At 48.6% G+C, this 16901-nt stretch overlaps 1 protein-coding gene across 1 annotated transcript in view; it reads left to right on the forward strand.

Annotated features, from left to right (window-relative positions):
• SYN3 (synapsin III) overlaps window positions 1–16901 on the forward strand; it is a 364472-nt gene that overhangs the window by 326197 nt on the left and 21374 nt on the right. Inside the window, exon 7 of the mRNA XM_090272551.1 lies at window positions 15418–15560. Within this exon, the coding sequence (XP_090128677.1) occupies window positions 15418–15560 (143 nt within the window). The remainder of the gene's footprint in view (window positions 1–15417; window positions 15561–16901) is intronic.

Genomic DNA, 16901 nt, shown 5'->3' on the forward strand with positions numbered 1-16901 from the left:
ATGCCTGGCTTCCCTGACACTCCGCTCTTGAGTACCCCGGCTCCCCCTCAACAACCGCATGAGAGAACTGAACATGAAGGCCTTTGTAAACCACACAAGCAAAGAAATTCTTCCCCGGCCTCTAAGCCTCTGAAATACTTCTGCTACAATTCCTATCCTACTTGAGGTCAATTGGTTATTGGTGGTCTGCCTAGTTCCTCAACTATATTCTCCCCCAGACTTAACATGGTGCTGGAGTGGAGGAGGCACACGTGGGACATAGAGGAAGTGTGAAGTCAGGCAAGAAGAAAGGAAGGGAAGAGAGAGGGAGAGAGAATGTAAGGAAGGGCCTGAACTCACCTAAAAGATGAGACAAGGGCTGCCCTGGCCGGGTGGCTCAGTTTGTTGGAGCATCGTCCTATACACCGAAAGTCTGCAGGTTCAAGCCCTGGTTAGGGTTGTGGGTTCGATCCCCAGTCAGGGTGCGAACAGTAGGCAACCAATCTCTCTCTCTCTCTCTCTCTCTCTCTCTCTCTCTCTCTCTCTCTCCGCCTCCCCACCCCCTTCTCTCTGTCCCTCTCAAACCAGTAAACATATCCTCAGGTGAGAATTTTTTTAAAAAAGGAAGACGAGAAGAGGGCTGATGAGCAATTGTGTGGCCCCTGAACAACCACCCAGTCTTGTTCTCCTAGACAGAAAAAAATCCATTGTTCTGGGGATTCTAAGTCCCACCTGGGCTTCCAAACACACAGTGTCATGGTGCGAGCTCAGGCTCAATGCGTCTCCTCCTACCTCCCTGGCTATGCTGTCTGTGACCCTTTCCTGGTGCCCTCTAACCTCCCTGACCTCTGAACTCTGGTGCCCCAGGCTTGATGCTCTGGCCCCTTCTCCATCTCATCTCCCTCCATGGGCTATTTTTCATGCAGCTCCGTGGTTTTCTGCACCATCTATAATTTAAATTCCCAGGTGAGCCCTGCCTTCTGAACCTGTATGACCAAACGTCCACCAGGATCTCTGATAGTGGACACCACTGAGCACTTGGTCCCCCCCCCCCATCAAAACCTGCTTTTTCTACAGCCTTTCCATCTGGGGAGGGGAGAAGTGGGAGAGGGGATCCATCCTTCCCACTGCTGCGACCGAAACCCTGAAGTCATCTGTTTCTCCTATGTTACTTCATACCCCACAGCCTGTCTGTCAGTACGTCCTGTCAGCTCCGTGAAATAACATCTCCACCCTGACAGCCAGGAAGCCCTGACCCCCTTGGCTTAACTTATTTTCCCCATGACACTCATCTCCACCTAGTATGTCACAGGGTCACTTGTTCACTCTTCTCACCCAGCGCTAGCATTATATCCCTGGTCCCTACGATGGTGCCTGGCTTATGGTAGGAGCTCAGTAAGTGTTTACCAAATGAATGGCTGGGCTTTGGAGTGAGAAGGACCTTGGTTACAATCTCAGCACTTCCATACACCAGCTCTGAGTCCTGCCACCAATTATATAACCTCTCCGGGCCACGACTTTTTCCTGTGTGAAATGGGGAAAGAATAGTACTTACTACCTAAGATTGTTATGAGCACTAAGTAATATATAGCTGTTAAAATAGCACCTGGCATATAAAAAGCATTCATGGAGGGCGGCTGTTAGTATTATTCCTTATTGTTGTTATTATAATCATCATTATTATTTATTCAGAGAATGAGTCACCTGGCCCCAGCCCAGTGCCCCACCCCAGCCCCCAGCCTCTTCTTCTGCCAGAGGTGGAGTGAGTGATTCAGGTGGTGGCAGCCTGCCCTGTGAGTCAGCCCAGAGCCTCAGCCATGCCGGGGTCCCCTGGCCCAGGCTGCCTTGGCCAAGGGCCCCTGCAGTGAGTCACCAGGGCCACAGTTTCAGCCAGGGTATCCCTCGGCTAAGGAGTTTGGCTGGCTGGGCTTGTCCTCCCCAGGTCCTTCCAGGAAGAGACTGGGCACCTGCCCCATTGTGCTCTCAGGAACTGCCCTTTGCTGGTGAAGTCAAGTGCACTGGAACCTGTAAAAGCACCAGAGGAAGATAAGTGGGGAAAGGGAAACGATAGGAAAGAGAAAAAATATGAGCAGAGAAAGTTGGCTCCAAAGCAGGAGAGTGTCATGAACAGGTCATGGGGTTCAGAACTCACCAGGCCTGGGTTTGAGTACACCATCCCTCCCCTTACTAGCTGAGCGACCTTGGACGAGTCCTTCTCTTCTGAGTCTCCACTGGGAAGTGGGGAGGACACACTGCCCTCTCTGGGTTCCTGGGAGGACTTTTTGAGTGTGTGTATGCTGTCCTCAAATGCCAACCCCTTCATGAAGATGTCTCAGATCTGTCCTATGAGGTCTCTGAGTTTCAGTCACTTTTGCAAAAGGAGAGAAGCAACTCCCTCTCTCCCCATGTTCTTCCTAACTCATCCTTTCTTCCTTCATTCAGTCAACAGCTCTTTAATGAGCACCTGCTGCATGCTGGGGACTGTGCTGAGCACTGGGTAAGAAACTGGGTATGAGGCAGACAGTGTATAAATGAGCAAAGAAACACAGAATTATACACTGTACTCACTACTAGGCAGAAGTAGATTGTTAAAAGAGGGGGAAACATGATGGCGCTATCCTAGAGAACTGCTAAGGTGGTGCCATTTAAGCAAAGGCATGAAGAATGAGAATGAGCCGCCACGCAAGGGACAGGGGGGAAGAGCATATGCCAAAGCCGAGGCAGTAAAGAGCTGGGGATTAGGAGGGACCAGGAGCCCAGTGGAGGGAGAAAAGGAGCTGAGCCGTCTCTGGGCTCACCTCCTGAGCTTCTCTCCTCTCAAGGATCACAGCCTTGCCCTGACTACTTCCACAGCCTCAAGAAAATTGTTCCCCTTACAAATTTTTTCCAGTTTTCCAGTCGTTTGCAGAGACAGGATATGTGTGGGTACATCATGGCTGGAAGCCCTGAAGGCTGTTTTTGAAGATTAAATGAGATCATGTAGGTAAAGTATGTAGCCCATTTCCTGGCACATAGTTGGTGCTCTTTAAAAATTAAGTAAGATAGCTTGAAAGAATGAATGTGAAAATACTGAGATATGTAAAGCCCCATAACGTTACTCAGAGTCACTTGTTATTCTGCAATTTAAAAGGAAAGAGTAGCTTTGGATTTAATTCATCCTCCTCTCTATAATCGTTACCAAAAACAGTTGGGGTGCAGTCCAGCTGCTCCCCGCCCCAGTGTAGATCAAGGTCCCTCTGCACACCCACAGCCCCTTCAGTGGCCTCTGTGGTAGCACTGTCACCCTCTACTGAATTGTCTGTCTGTCTGTCTGTCTCCCATGGAGCTCCTCAGAGACAGAGACTGTGCCCTGATTATGAGTTTAATACAACACTTGAACATTTTATTTTATATTTCAGATATGTTTAAGGACTACTCTAAACAGGGAGCTTATTCTCACCAGCCCTTTGCGCCAAGAACATTACCCTGATGAATCAATCTCAAATAGAGTTTAATACCATCTTAACACATGTAATATACTTTTAATTTTCCTAAAGTACAGGCTGGTTTATTGAATACTCTGCCCCCAGGAGTTTCTCAGATGTACATTTTCTATGAAAATCAGGTAGGTTTTCTCTCAGAGATATTGCCGAGAGACTTCTGTTATTCGCTGCTAGGGGAGAGTGTCTGAAGTCATAACATCAGGCCCCTGGTTCCCAAACGCTGCACCCGGGCACACTGGGGCAGCACCGTATATTTTAAACTTTCAAGGGAAATGGCCATTCTTTTTTCTTTTTCTTTTTTTTTTTTAATAATTTATTTGTTTTATTTATTTATTTATTTATTTTTAGAGAGAGGGGAAAGGAGAAAGAGAGGGAGAGAAACATCACTGAGTGGTTGCCTCTCACTCACGCCCCCCAACTGGGGACCTGACGTGCAACCGAGTCATGTGCCCTGACTGGGAATCGAACCAGCGACACTTGGCTCGCAGGCCGACGCTCAATCCACTGAGCCACAGCAGCCAGGTTAAACGGCCATTTTTGACGTCTGTCAGATACATGCAAATCACTAGCCAAGGTAGCTCACAGTTTCAACATTAGATCACGATGTGCCCCCTTCAAGGGGGGGTTGCATCTTTGCAAAACTGGGGTTTCGGTGCTGGTTGTGCTCAAAAGCAAGTCCCGTGTGATGATCGGTGTGCGATAGGAAACGAGGGTGATGGTGTCCGCTTGCAGTCTGAGGTTTGAGATTTGTGCAGCGTGCACAGTCCTTCAGGAATTGTCATTCTTTAAAATGAAATAAAAAATATTATGTTTGTTTTTCAAATAATTGCCAAGTTGTTAGGACATAAATCCTTATAAGCTATTGAGCTCTAACTACTTAGTAAGTGAAAGTGCTTGGTATTTCTTTTGGCTGAGGAATGCCACGAGGTAATTCTTCAGATGGGAGCTGTGAACTCAGAAAGTTTGGGAACTGCTACTTTTTTAGGTTATTTGCAACTTTCAACTTGCTCCTTCTAAAGCGTTTGGTGCCAAGCTCAGGAATTGCTTCTGAACTAAACAGCTTGAGAATCTAGCAGCTGCAAGACTGGTGAGAACCTACTAGGGGTAAAACAGATATGTAGCCTGTCCCTCTTCACCCCATCAAACAAGTTTTTAATGAACAGATACCACTTTGGAATGAGCTGGACGCACATCGGCCTGTTATACAAACTGAAAAATAATCATCCCTTTGTGTGGCAAGGTTATGGTCTTATTATCTTGAATTATAAGTGGCCTGAATATCCAACTGGCCCTGCCGGCTAATTCTTGCCCGAAAGGGGAGACCACAGAGCAAGTGTTTTAAAGCAACGCTTATTATTGTTGGTAGAGAGCCTCCCATTTGTAAATAACCTGTTTCAGTAAATTGCTTCATACTGTTATCTTTGTTTGAAAAGAACAACTTGTCTGGGCCATCCCACCAGGAAGGAGCATGCTCCAAACTTGGCTTTCTATGGGAACTTGACAGAGACGGATCTGGACAGGGTGAGACTTTACTGAAATAAGGCAGTGGACTTCATTCAGTTGCTCATGTGTCTCTGTATTGGGATTCATTACAAATGATTACTTGGGAAGGATCTTGGCCCCATTTCCTGTGTTCACCTCTAAGGAGAAATTGGATTGAAGAGCATGAATCCCTATTAGCACTCAGCCTCCACATGGTGTCAGGGCTCAGTTTTCTTTTAATGTTTGTAAGCCTCTTTTCAACAGGCAGTATCAGCCCCGGGGCCATTGCACCTCCTCTCCCTCTGCCTAGACTCTCTTCACCCAACACTAGTGCCATGATTGGCCTTTTCATTCATTCTTTCAGCAAATATTTATTGAGTATTTACTATGTGCCAAGCACTATGTTGTGTGTTAAGGTTATAAAAGGGAATAATAATTAGTTACCATTTATCAAGTGCTTCAGAACCATTTATATGTAGTATCTCATTTAATGCTCAACAACAATCCAATGTTCAACAATAATCCAACAAGTTATCCACATGTGATATGGAGTAGATGCTTTATATCCACGAGTTACTCACATTTTGCTGATAAGGAAACTGAGTCACAGAGAGGCTAAGTAACTTCGCCGAAGTCACACAGCTAGTAAGTGAGAGAGCTGGGATTTGAACTTACATTCTTAACCGCTCGTTATGTTGTCTCTCTAGCAAGACACGGGAGGTTTCTGGTCACATTGGTTTCAATTGTAGTGGAAGAGAGAGATAATACACACATTAACAGTACTTTCAGAGAGTCAAAGACTGTAAGAAAAAAAAGGTAATAATAATAAACTAGGGTAATTCTGTAGAGACTTCCCAGATGAGCAGGGAAGAGTAGCTACTTTCCATCAACAGTTGGAAAAGCCTCCACTAAGGGGTCATCTGGGTTGAGACCTGAAATAAACAGCCATGGGAAGGTATTCGGGAAAACTGGTCCAAGAAGAAAGAATAGCAAATACAAAGGCACCGAGGCGGGGCCAAGTTTGGCTGAGTGGAATAGAGAGGTGACCAGGAACCACATGATCCAGGGTCATGCTTTTAACCTGGCTGCACACAGCTGCCTGGGCAGCTTCCAAAATACCGATACCTTGGCCTATGACCAGAGAGTCTGAGGAAATCAGCCTGGGGTTTTTGGCATGCAAGAGGAATTTTTAAAGGAAATGGCTGCAGTGGCCCACTGCGGGGTGATGATGGCTTGGACCCATGGAAGCCGCGGCCTCTCTCTCAGCCCCGGCTCACTCCAAACAGGGTTGTAGATGGTTCCAGGCTGGCCCTTCCCCCTCACAGCCCACCTGTGGTCCACAGGAAGTGCTTACGCTCTTGGCCTGGAAAACCCAAGGGCAGAGATAGATGCTCAGCTGCAGGCGGCCTGAGAGGGGGTCAGCCCCAGGGCACCTGCCCTGCCTCACTGCTCAGACACCTGCCAGTCTTGCTGAGTGGCCTAGAAGCTCTTACCAGACAGATCAAGAGGCGGAGTAGATGAGTCACCTTGACTCACAGTTTATTGGGCTTTCGGTTTTCAGCGTGTGTCTGTGAACACTCGCGGGGGGTTCCAACTAGTAATTAAAGCAGAAGCTAAGATGCCCTCCCCAGGCCCCTGGGATTGCTCATCCCCAATACCCTCTCCCTCACCCCACCCAGCCCTTATGCCTGAGGACCATGCCAGAGTCCCCCCCAGCACCCACCGGACAGGCTCCAGGCCACCTGTCCCCTTCTCCAGAATCCCTGCCTCCATCACGTTCTTAAGGGGTGGTGATGGAATGCACCCTGGGCATTTTCAGAAACATACGTTTCCTGCCACACATCATCTCAAAGTCTTTCATCTCCAGCGACGCCACTTTGTTATATCAACATAAACGAGTCTACCAGTTTGTGGCCATCATGGCCTAAGTCACTGCTCCTCTGGGAGGCAGCATCTGTCTTTGTCCTCTTGCTTTGGCTCTGAGACAGTGCATTGGTCAAGGTTGTCCAGAAAACAGAAGCAATACGAAGTGTACATGTAGAGAGAAAGAGATTTGTTTTAGGGAATTGGCTTACACAATTCCAAGTCCAAACTCTGCAGAGTAGGCTGGCAGGCTGAAGACCCAGGATGGAGCCAATGTTGCAGCTCAAGCTGAAAGGCTGTCTGCTGCACAGTTCCGTCTTGTTCGGGAAAGGTCAGCCTGTGCTCTCATCAGTCCTTCAGCTGATCGGATGAGGCCCACCCAGATTCCGGAGGGTAAACTGCACTGCTCAGCGCCCACCAATTGAAATGTAAATTTCATCCAAAACTCCCTGACACAAACATCTAGAATAATGTTCGATCAAATATCTGAGCACCACGGCTGAGCCAAGTTGACACATAAAATTAAATATCACACACAGGAGGAGGCCCATCTTACTTCTTCTTAGACTATTACATTCATAGAATATTTCCAGAAAAGGACCAAAAGATCTGATCACCAAGGGGCCAAGGGTTTAGAATAAGAGAGAGACTTATTTTTTCCCAAAATTCCTCATTATATCTTTGACTTTTTGCCATATACATGTACCTATATATATTTTAGTTTTTCAAGTAAAAAGTAAACTGTAAAAAATGGATCAGAGTGATCATTGCATTGCGTGTTATTGGCCATCCGCAAACTGCTTTCTTCAAATCATGCTTTAAGGGGGTGACCTGAGTATGTGAGCCTCCATGAAGGGACGCTGGGAGGGACATCAGAGAGCCCTGTTGACATTTGTGACACTTCAGTGGCCTCCATAGAAAGAGCTCAGAACGTTACCCTGATGTTAGTTCCAAGAATGGTTGTCATTCTTTCTCAGGTACCTGGTTGCTTTTCCTCTTAGGAAGACCGAGCCCCGTTCCTGACCGAATTTCCTTTCCTCTAATGGACACATAAAAGGGGTCGCACGCCAGGCCAGACAGCACCACATGCACTTTTAACCTCTAAGCACAATTTTATGTCCTCACCTTTATTGGTCTTTCTCCTTTAGTCCTGCTTTTTAAAAACCTTTTATGATGATAAAAATTTTCAAATATCATAAAAGAAGAGAAAATGGTAAACCTGTCTCCCTAGGTAAACAATCACCCAACTTCAACCATTAGTGGTGGTCAGTTTTATTCTACGTCCCCCTCCACACTTCCTACCAGACACCACCAGATACGTTTTCATTTTTAAAGATGAAATCTAATTTTCAGGTTATAAAGTTTGTCCTTCTAAAATGTACAGTTCAGTGGGGTTTTTTTTTTTTAGTATATTCACAAGATGGAATCCTCACCGCTCTATAACCCCAAGGCATTATCACCACCCCACGCCCATTAGCAGTCTCCCACGGGCCCTCCCCCAGCCCCTGGCAACCTCTCCTTCACTTCATCTCTATGGATCACTGGATTCTTTTACAGCAAATCCCAAAGAGCATATCACTTCACCCGTAAATATTTCAGTATATATTTCTAATACATAAGGACTTTTAAAAAGCCATATGCAAATAATTCTTTAATATTATCTAATACGTAGTCCATGTTCAATAGTCCCTGTTAATGGATTTGTTCTCATTGTATCCAAACAAGGCCTTCCTAGTTCACATAGTTAGTATGATGCAAGTCTCTTTTGATCTATAACAGTTTCCCTCCCTCTGTTTTCTTTTTTTTTTTTTTTTTCCTTGTCATTTATTTGTTGGAAGAAAAACATGATTATTTTCCTGTAGAATTTTCTATGTTCTGAACTTGGCTGATTACAGCTTCATGGCATTTCTTTATCGCCTTCATTTTCCTATAAATTGGTAGTTGGGTATAGACACGCGATTTCATTCAGGTTCTGGGTTTTGGCAAGAATACTTTGTAGATGGCAGTGGGTGTCCGTCTGGCAAATCTGGAGACATAAGCATGTCTGACTATGTCTCTTTTCAGATCAAAGACTGATCTGTGAGTAGAGGTGCAGTCTGCCTGGTCCACACATTAGGAAGTTCCCCATCAGCCTTTCCCAGTGACCTTGGCATCAATCATTACTGCGTAGATCTGTTATTGCCTTAGGAGGACTGTTGCAGGAGGCTGATGTTATAATGTTCTTACTTCTTCTGCATTTATTAGCTGGAATTTATCTAAAAAGTGAAACTTTTCCTCATTAATTAGGATAATTATACAAGAGGTAGATTTGTAGGTGGGTGCATAGCATAACTCAGTGAATTGAGTACCAGCCTTCAAACCAAAAGACCACAGGTTCAATTCCCAGTCAGGGCACATGCCTAGATTGCAAGCCAGGTCCCAAGTTGAGGACATGCAGGGGGCAGCCAATCGATGTTTCTCCGGGACATTGACGTTGTTCTCTCTCTCTTTCTCCCTCCCTTCCTCTTTCTCTAAAAATGAAAAGCGTTGATTGATGGTTCAGTGTCAGCAAAGAGACTCAGCAATTATCCGAATAAAGAGAACCAGCTTTTATTGAGCGTCTGCTAGGTGCCAGACACCATGCTAGGAAGATCCTTGGACATTCATTATAATTTCATTTAAAAACCATAATTTCTCAAAGTAGTTGTTATTGTCACATTCAACAAATAAAGAAACTCAAGCTCAGAGAAGTAACTTAAATAAGACCAAACAGCTGGAATTAGGTATAGGAAGGATGCGCCAAAATCATGAATGGCCAAGAGCTCAGAGGGATAGCTAGCAGGTTGGGTAACAGAAGCAACAGTGGGAGGTGAAAGACAGAGGAGGACATGCAGCTCTGTATTTACCCCTGCATTAGAACCTGCTCTGGGGTGAAAATCACTTGAGTGCAAGCTTGGAGAGATGTGGGGTATCAGGTCCTTGTGTTTTAAAATGGCCTGGAGATATTAGCTTAGAACAGGTCCCAGATGGGTCTTAGAAAAGCTGACATGGTATTAAGCGGTATTAATAGGCTCAAAGCTCCACTGGGATAATAATCATAAATCTCTTGTTCCCTGTTGCATCCCCAGCCTCCAACATCATATCTGGAAAAACACTGAGTAATTATCTGGATGTAATGGGCACTCAGTACATATCTGTCATACTTAGATGTGTTTATTGAATCATTAAACAAATGTATTGAGTGCCTGTTATATCCCGCATCCCATTATAAGTGCGTGAAACAAATCAGTGTCTTACAGAGCTCACATTCTAGTGGGACAGCAGGGAAGAAAGACAACAAACAAATATAGATCACCGTGTGAAGTGGTGATGAAAGTGCTAGAAAGAAAAATTCAGCAGGGTGAAGGGGCTAAGGAGCACCGAGTGGGAAGAGTTACCTCATCCACAGTGATCAGAGAAGAAACTCTGAGAAGGTGGTGCTGGAGCCAAAATTAGAATGAAACGAGCGTGTGAACCATGTCGGCGGGGGGTGGCAGGTGCAAAGGCCCTGAGGCAGGATCGTGCAGATGTATTCCAGCTAGCGCACCCTGACAGTCTTAACCGGTCTCGGTGGTGAAATGGCATGTGGAGGATGGTGTGGAAGTCCAGGGACCACGTTGTTTAGGGTCTTGTCAAATGAGAGCATTTCAAGGTAGTAAAGGGTCTGGAGTCAGGTCTTGTTAAGGTGGGTTAAAGAAGAGAGTGACAGGCACACCTGGGCAGCTCCCTTCAAGTGGAGGAAGAACAGGCACAAGGCAAAGGGTGGAGACTTGCCCTGCGTGATCACTAACTGGGACCATCCATTCCCTCTTGGTGTGATACACAGAACAAGTTCTCTGAAGTGGAATGAGCTGCCGGTGCCAGTATTGAGCACCCTGCTATTGGAGGGGGTGAAGCAATGAGTGGACAATCTATGGAAGGTGTAGAAGACAGCTTCCCCATCCCGGGCGGGAATTTGGAACAGGAGACCTCTGAGTGAATCCTACTGAGGTTCAGAATCGCTTCCTGACTCCTCTCTCCAGAGCGTCTCGCCTCTCTGCTTCCACTCACCCTCAGGACGGAGCACCCACGCGAGGGGGCAACGCAATTCCAAAGTCAAGAGAGGAGAAACTGACCAGGAATTCAATGAGAGGAAGGGGGGAGAAGAGACGGAGAGAGGGCTGAAGAAGAGCCAGAAAGCAGAAGGAAGGAGAAAGGGAACCCTGAGCGGGAACCAAGGAAAACTGACAGAGAAGGGAGAGAAGGAGGCGAAGGAGAAAGAAGAGAGAAGAAAGAGTGACAGAGGGAAAATGAAAAAGGAGAGAGACAAAGAGGGGGCAGGTGACGTTAAAGGCAGGAGGAAAGGGGTGAGAGAAGGCAATGGAGTGAAGGGGAGGGAACGATGGGGGACGGGAGAGAGAGAAGGCAAGGGAGGCAGGTGAGGGGGAAGGGACTGGAGGGCAGAGCGAGGCGGGGATGTGGGTGAGTCTTTGGAGTCAGGGACTTCACAGGCCCTATCACAGGTCCCCAGAGCAGCAGATGGGTCACCTTGACTCAGTTTATTGGGCATTCAGTTTTCAGCGTGTGTCTGTGAACACTCGCGGGGGGTTCCAACTAGTAATTAAAGCAGAAGCTAAGACGCCCTCCCCAGGCCCCTGGGGCTGCTCATCCCCAATACCCTCTCTCTCACCCCACCCAGCCCTTATGCCTGAGGACCATGCCAGAGCCCTCACCCCCTGCCCCCCGAGCACCCACCTGCCCAGCTCCAGGCCACCTGTCCCCTTCTCCAGAGTCCCCGCCTTCATCACGTTCTCAAGGGGTGGTGACCGAACGCACCCAGAGCATTTTTCTGAAACGTACATTTCCTGCCACACATTTTCTTTGTCTTTTTCCAAGCTCCCTTATTTGTCCTTTTACTTCCCTGCCCCTTCCCAACTTATGAGCAAATCTTGATCACTCTCCTTAAACTCAATCCAGCCAACATGTTTAGAGCATCCTGAATGTACCACAGGGAAGGAGACACGCTGTCTGTCCTGAAGAAGCTCACAGTCTAATGGGAGACAGACAGATGTGTGAAGGCAGGCGTGAAGTCGGGTTTTTTGGGGCCGACATTAGACAAGCTGGAGGCCCTCTGTACGGAAAAGAACATAAAATTGCTAGGAACATTGGGCCAGGGCCTCTCCTGGGGTTTTGGAAAAACCCACACCTGAGAATCCCTCTGTTAACATCCTCACTCCTGGAAAGAACAGGCTGAGCATCCCCACCCCAAAGCGCCAACTGGTGACAGGAGGAAAGTGATTGCAAAGGGAGGTTAGACTGACCACTACTTAATCCACAGGTTCATTACATCAGCCCCTCTGCTCTCTTTTGTCTACCATGTGCAGAAATGAATCCATGCATGTCACATTCGGCAAATATTTACTTAGGACTCCTCGAATAATTGGGACAAAGTTCAGCAGCTGTAACAAGAACCTAAGGTGGCTTAAACAAAGCAGGGCTCTCACTCTCTCTCACGTAATGGTCTGGGCCAAAGCTGCCCAGGCTGGTGTGCAAACTCCTTAGTTTCCAGGACCCAGGCTCCTTTGTTCCTGCTGCTCTTTCATTCCTGGGAGAACGCTCTTCAGCCACAGGGTCAAAGACGGCCCACACTCCCAGCAGCAGGCAGAGGAAAGGAGGAAGTCAAAAGCACCTCACCCAGCCCTTCCTTGTAACAGACCTAAAAGTTCTGCTCCCACTTCTGTTCACATCCTATTGGCCAAAATGGGGTCCATGATCACACAGGTGCCAGGGAGATGGAGGAGCGTAATACTTATTCTGGGTGGCCATGTGCCCCAAGACCAGGGTGTTTCCTAACTACAGAAGAAGAGAATGGTTGTTGCGTCCGTTGTTTGGGAAGTTCTGGTCCTTTTCAGAGCCCCCAGTGACAACACCGAATTAGACACGCTGTCCCCACAAGGTTTCCCTCATCCTTTCATCCTGATGACTCTAACTCTCTCTGCTGGATCCCAAGTGGTGGTTGAGGCTAAAACACTATGATGACCGAAGGGGGTATCAGGGGAGGTGGAGTCCATAGAGACTGTGAAGAAGTTGCCGGGAACAAAAGGGAGAGAACTAGAAGAAAATCATGTTCCCCAAAGTTCCCCAATTTCAGAGGCTGCCAAATGCCAAAGCAGGATGTGACTCAAAGGATTCTATTGGATTCGCGAATGAGGCGGTCAAAGGTGACCTTGGCCAAATCCGTTTCGGTGGAGCGATGGAGTGAAATCTGAAGCGAGTGGGTTTAGGAGTGGGTGGGAACTGAGGGTGATGAGGCTGAGAAAAGAGTGAGTGTGTGAGGTATGGAAAAGCGGGAACAATTGGCGGAGAGGGAATGACCCGTGACCATGTTGAGCCAAAGGGTAAAGAATCCACTGAGAACAGAGACTAAAAATACACAGCAGAAATATAGTTTGGCTGCTTTACCAAAGGCCAGAGTAACAATGGCTTAACCCCCATTAAGGTGTACTGGTCTTTGATGTAAGATTCTGAGCGTTCATGGTCAAAGGGCTGATTGGGGGCTTCGTGGTGCTGAAAACCCAGGTTCCTTCCTTCTTATTGCTCAGCGGTCCTTACTGTGCAGCTTCCATTTTGTGGTCTAAGAGGGCATCTCCAGTCCCCCCCCCCCCCACCCAGGTCTGCATCCCAGCCAGGAAGGAGAAGGAAAAGAGAAAGGGAAGATTCCCTTCTGTCTTCAAGGCACCCCCCAGAGTTCGCTCACATCATGTCTACTCACATTTTCCTTGACCGGACTTGGAGACTTGGCCCGATCTACCTGTTAGGGAGGCTGGAGCAAAGTAATCTTTAACTGAGAGACCAGGTGCCCAGATAAAACTTAGGGTCCTATTTCTGAAGGAGGAAGGGACAGCAAGCAGTCAGCCTTAGACGTCCTGGAACAAAGGATAGGTTCAGCCATGAGAGGGAGGAGGCACAATGTCACCGCCACTGGGAAAAAGAAAGGCTGATGAGCTGGAAAGGAATGGAAAATGGGGAACTCTTGCCTGGTCACCCTTATTTTCTTGGCAAAGTGGGACTTGGAGTCCTTGCTGAGAGGCTGGGCCTCTCAGAGAGTGAAGAAGAGAGGCTCACTGAGCTTCTCCCCTCATTACCATCTGTTGGGGTGGGGGTTGGGGGGGCAGCCTTGTGGACACACTGAGATGCCTCGGAGAACAGCTGTGCTTTGGGGGGTCCTGGGTTTCACTCCCTGCTCTGTGCTTAGCTGCTCTGTTGCCTTGGACAAGGCAAGCGGTCTCAGTTTCTCTGTTAAATGGCCCTTCTAAGGCCCACCCTGCCTGCCTCACAGCCCTGTTTTGGGTCCCACAGGAGAGCTGTGAGGAAGCGTTGTAGGTGCTGAAGGTGGGGTACATGTGAGCAGATGGCCCCCCAGGGAAATGGAGTTGGCGGGGTGATGCTGAGCCTCAGAGGGAGGCAGGAAAAGGCTAGGAAGGGAGGTTGTGGGGACAGGACCACCTCCTGCACGGGGTGCCAGCATCCACCTGGCCCATCCAGGGGCTCTGGGCTCTGACCCACCTCTGGCCCATCATCAGACGCCCTCTGCACTCCAGGGGCGGGTCACAGGGGAGGGGACAGCCCACCCAGCTGTCCACAGTCTTAAATTGCTGTCCCAGAACCTTGGCCTCAACCCCTGTACTTGGCCTTGGAGGCTGTCCAGGGACCTCTTCCTGCCCTCAGGGCACCCCATGGTGTTCCTGGCCTTGGGCCAGCAAACAGTTTGAGTTTCTCCCCCCCCCCAGGCACGTGCACTCACACACACATGCGCACACACACACGCACACACACACACTGCCTGCATGCACATGCATCACAGTCAACATACTACGCATGCAACACATCACATGCATGCAAATACAACATGTACATACACCACAAACCGTACATACCACACACACATCTCCTGCCTCTTCACACACACACAACCCGCATACACACGCACTCCACGGGCACACCACACACTCAAACACATTCACACGCTCCCTTCTCTCTAACGGGCCTCTACCCCATATCCCACCCCTCCGTTCAGTTGGCTATAGAACTGCTTGGAGATATTTTTTGTAAAACACAGATTAGGCTTCCTTTTCATTGAACCCCTCTTCTTCTTTCAGGGGCTTCCCAGAGCCTTCAGGGTAGCCCCTCCTAAGCTCCTGAGGACTGTTCCGGATGACCCCCTTCAGCCGTCCCCCACCTTCCTGCCCCATCAGCCAGTCTGAACCTGTGGCCTGTCCGTCCACCTCACACAGTCCCTTCTGCCGCTGCTCTGCCCTTTCTCAGTTCTCTGCGAGCACCCCCGGCTACATGGCCCGTCTGAAAACCCCATTTATTCTTCCAAACCCTGTTCAGCGCTCGCCTCTCCTATATGAATTCCCTCGACTCCTCGCGTATTAGTTCCCTCCCTCTTCTCTGGGTATGCAGCAGAATGACTTGTTTCCTATGTTTTTGTCCCCTGCTAGGCAGGTGACCTTCTCCAGGTCACTGTGTAGGGGGCACTGGACCCTGGCGTTGGGTGGGTGCCCGGTCAACGCTGGGTGGGTGGCACTCGCCTTCTCATGCTCCCACACAGATCAAAGTAGAAAACCAGCATGACTACCAGGACGTCACCAGCATGGTGGCCATGGCCAAAACCTATGCCACCACCGAGGCCTTCATCGACTCCAAGTATGACATTCGCATCCAGAAAATCGGATCCAACTACAAGGCTTACATGTGAGTGCCGGGGTGGGGCCAGGGAACTGGGGGGAGGGGTGGGAGGAGGGGTGGGGGAAGGGGTGGGGGAAGCAGAGGTTAGAGACACAGGTCCAGCCCTGTCTCCTGCGCCCCAGGCAGAACCCCCATGCCACATCACGGGTCTCCTTCCAGGCTCCTTCACTGACCTTTCTCTGGGCTGTACAGCTGAGGGCTGATGTTCCATCAGGGCTTATCCCAGGGTGGACATCTGTCTACCCAAACAAGGGCTGTCTCCCCAGAGGAAGAAGGTCACATGGCACATTTGGGGGAACTTCAAGTACATACAGGTTGTATGTCATAGGAGACAAGACTGACAGAGAAATCTGGGGACAAACCAAGGAGGGCCTTGAATGCCTTGCTGAAGGTTTTGGATTTTCTTCTGTTCTCCTCCGAGCAGGGAAGTGACAGAATCTGACCTGAAGTAATAAAAAGGTGGCTCTGGGGCCATGAACTGCAAAGGGCTTTTTTCTAGGACCAATAAGACCAGTCAGGAGGTTGTATCAGATTTCTCTGGCTGCAAGCAATAGAAACCACACTTGACTCATTTGATGGAGTTTTATAAAGGGGATTTATTAGAAAACCATGTGCCCAGAAACTCAAAACAAACTAACAAGCAAAGAAAATCACTCAGTTATCAGTTTCAGAAATATCAGGACCCAGGGAAGCCTCAGGGATTTGGGTATCCAGAAGCAATAGACAATCTTCATGGCACCCCTGCTGGGAAGAGGATCTGCCCTACTCACATCTAGGACTTCGGTCAAGATTGTAATTCCAGGGGAACGGTGCTGATTAGTTCAACTCTGGTTGGAGGATTTGGTTAGAGAAGGGAATGGAGAACACCACCAAGATGCCGTGGGACAAGGGCGGGGGCATTCCCCAGGGGACACAGAGGTGCTGTGGGTAAGGAAAAAAGCAATGAGTGACAGAAAGTCCAACACGTTCACCCCAGGGGTGGCTCGGGCAAAGGGGGACTCATATGAGCTATGGCTACGAGGATGTGTGGGGGTTCTCCACGAGGTGGAAGCCGGGGATGGTGCTCAGTCTTTAGAGACGACTTGTCTGCTCCAAGGCTCTCTGTCTCTCACTTAGGAATGTTGTTTTTGGTCCCACTTGAAATGATGAGACCCCGGAGAGCCAACCAATGCCTGTCTGCCAGGCATTTATGGAGCCCTGACTGTGTGAATGGCTCCGGACTGGGGCGCCGCCACAGCTGGCTGAGGGCAGCTGGAAATCTCTATGCACTTCTGTGTGGCGGAGTTTGTACTCTATTCTAGGTCAAGGTCAGCAAACCACAGCCCACAGGCCAAATCCAGCTGCCAC

The sequence above is a fragment of the Furipterus horrens genome, unplaced genomic scaffold (assembly GCF_987537825.1).
Source record: "Furipterus horrens unplaced genomic scaffold, mFurHor1.1.pri manual_scaffold_4, whole genome shotgun sequence".
NCBI classification, from domain to species: Eukaryota; Metazoa; Chordata; class Mammalia; order Chiroptera; family Furipteridae; genus Furipterus; species Furipterus horrens.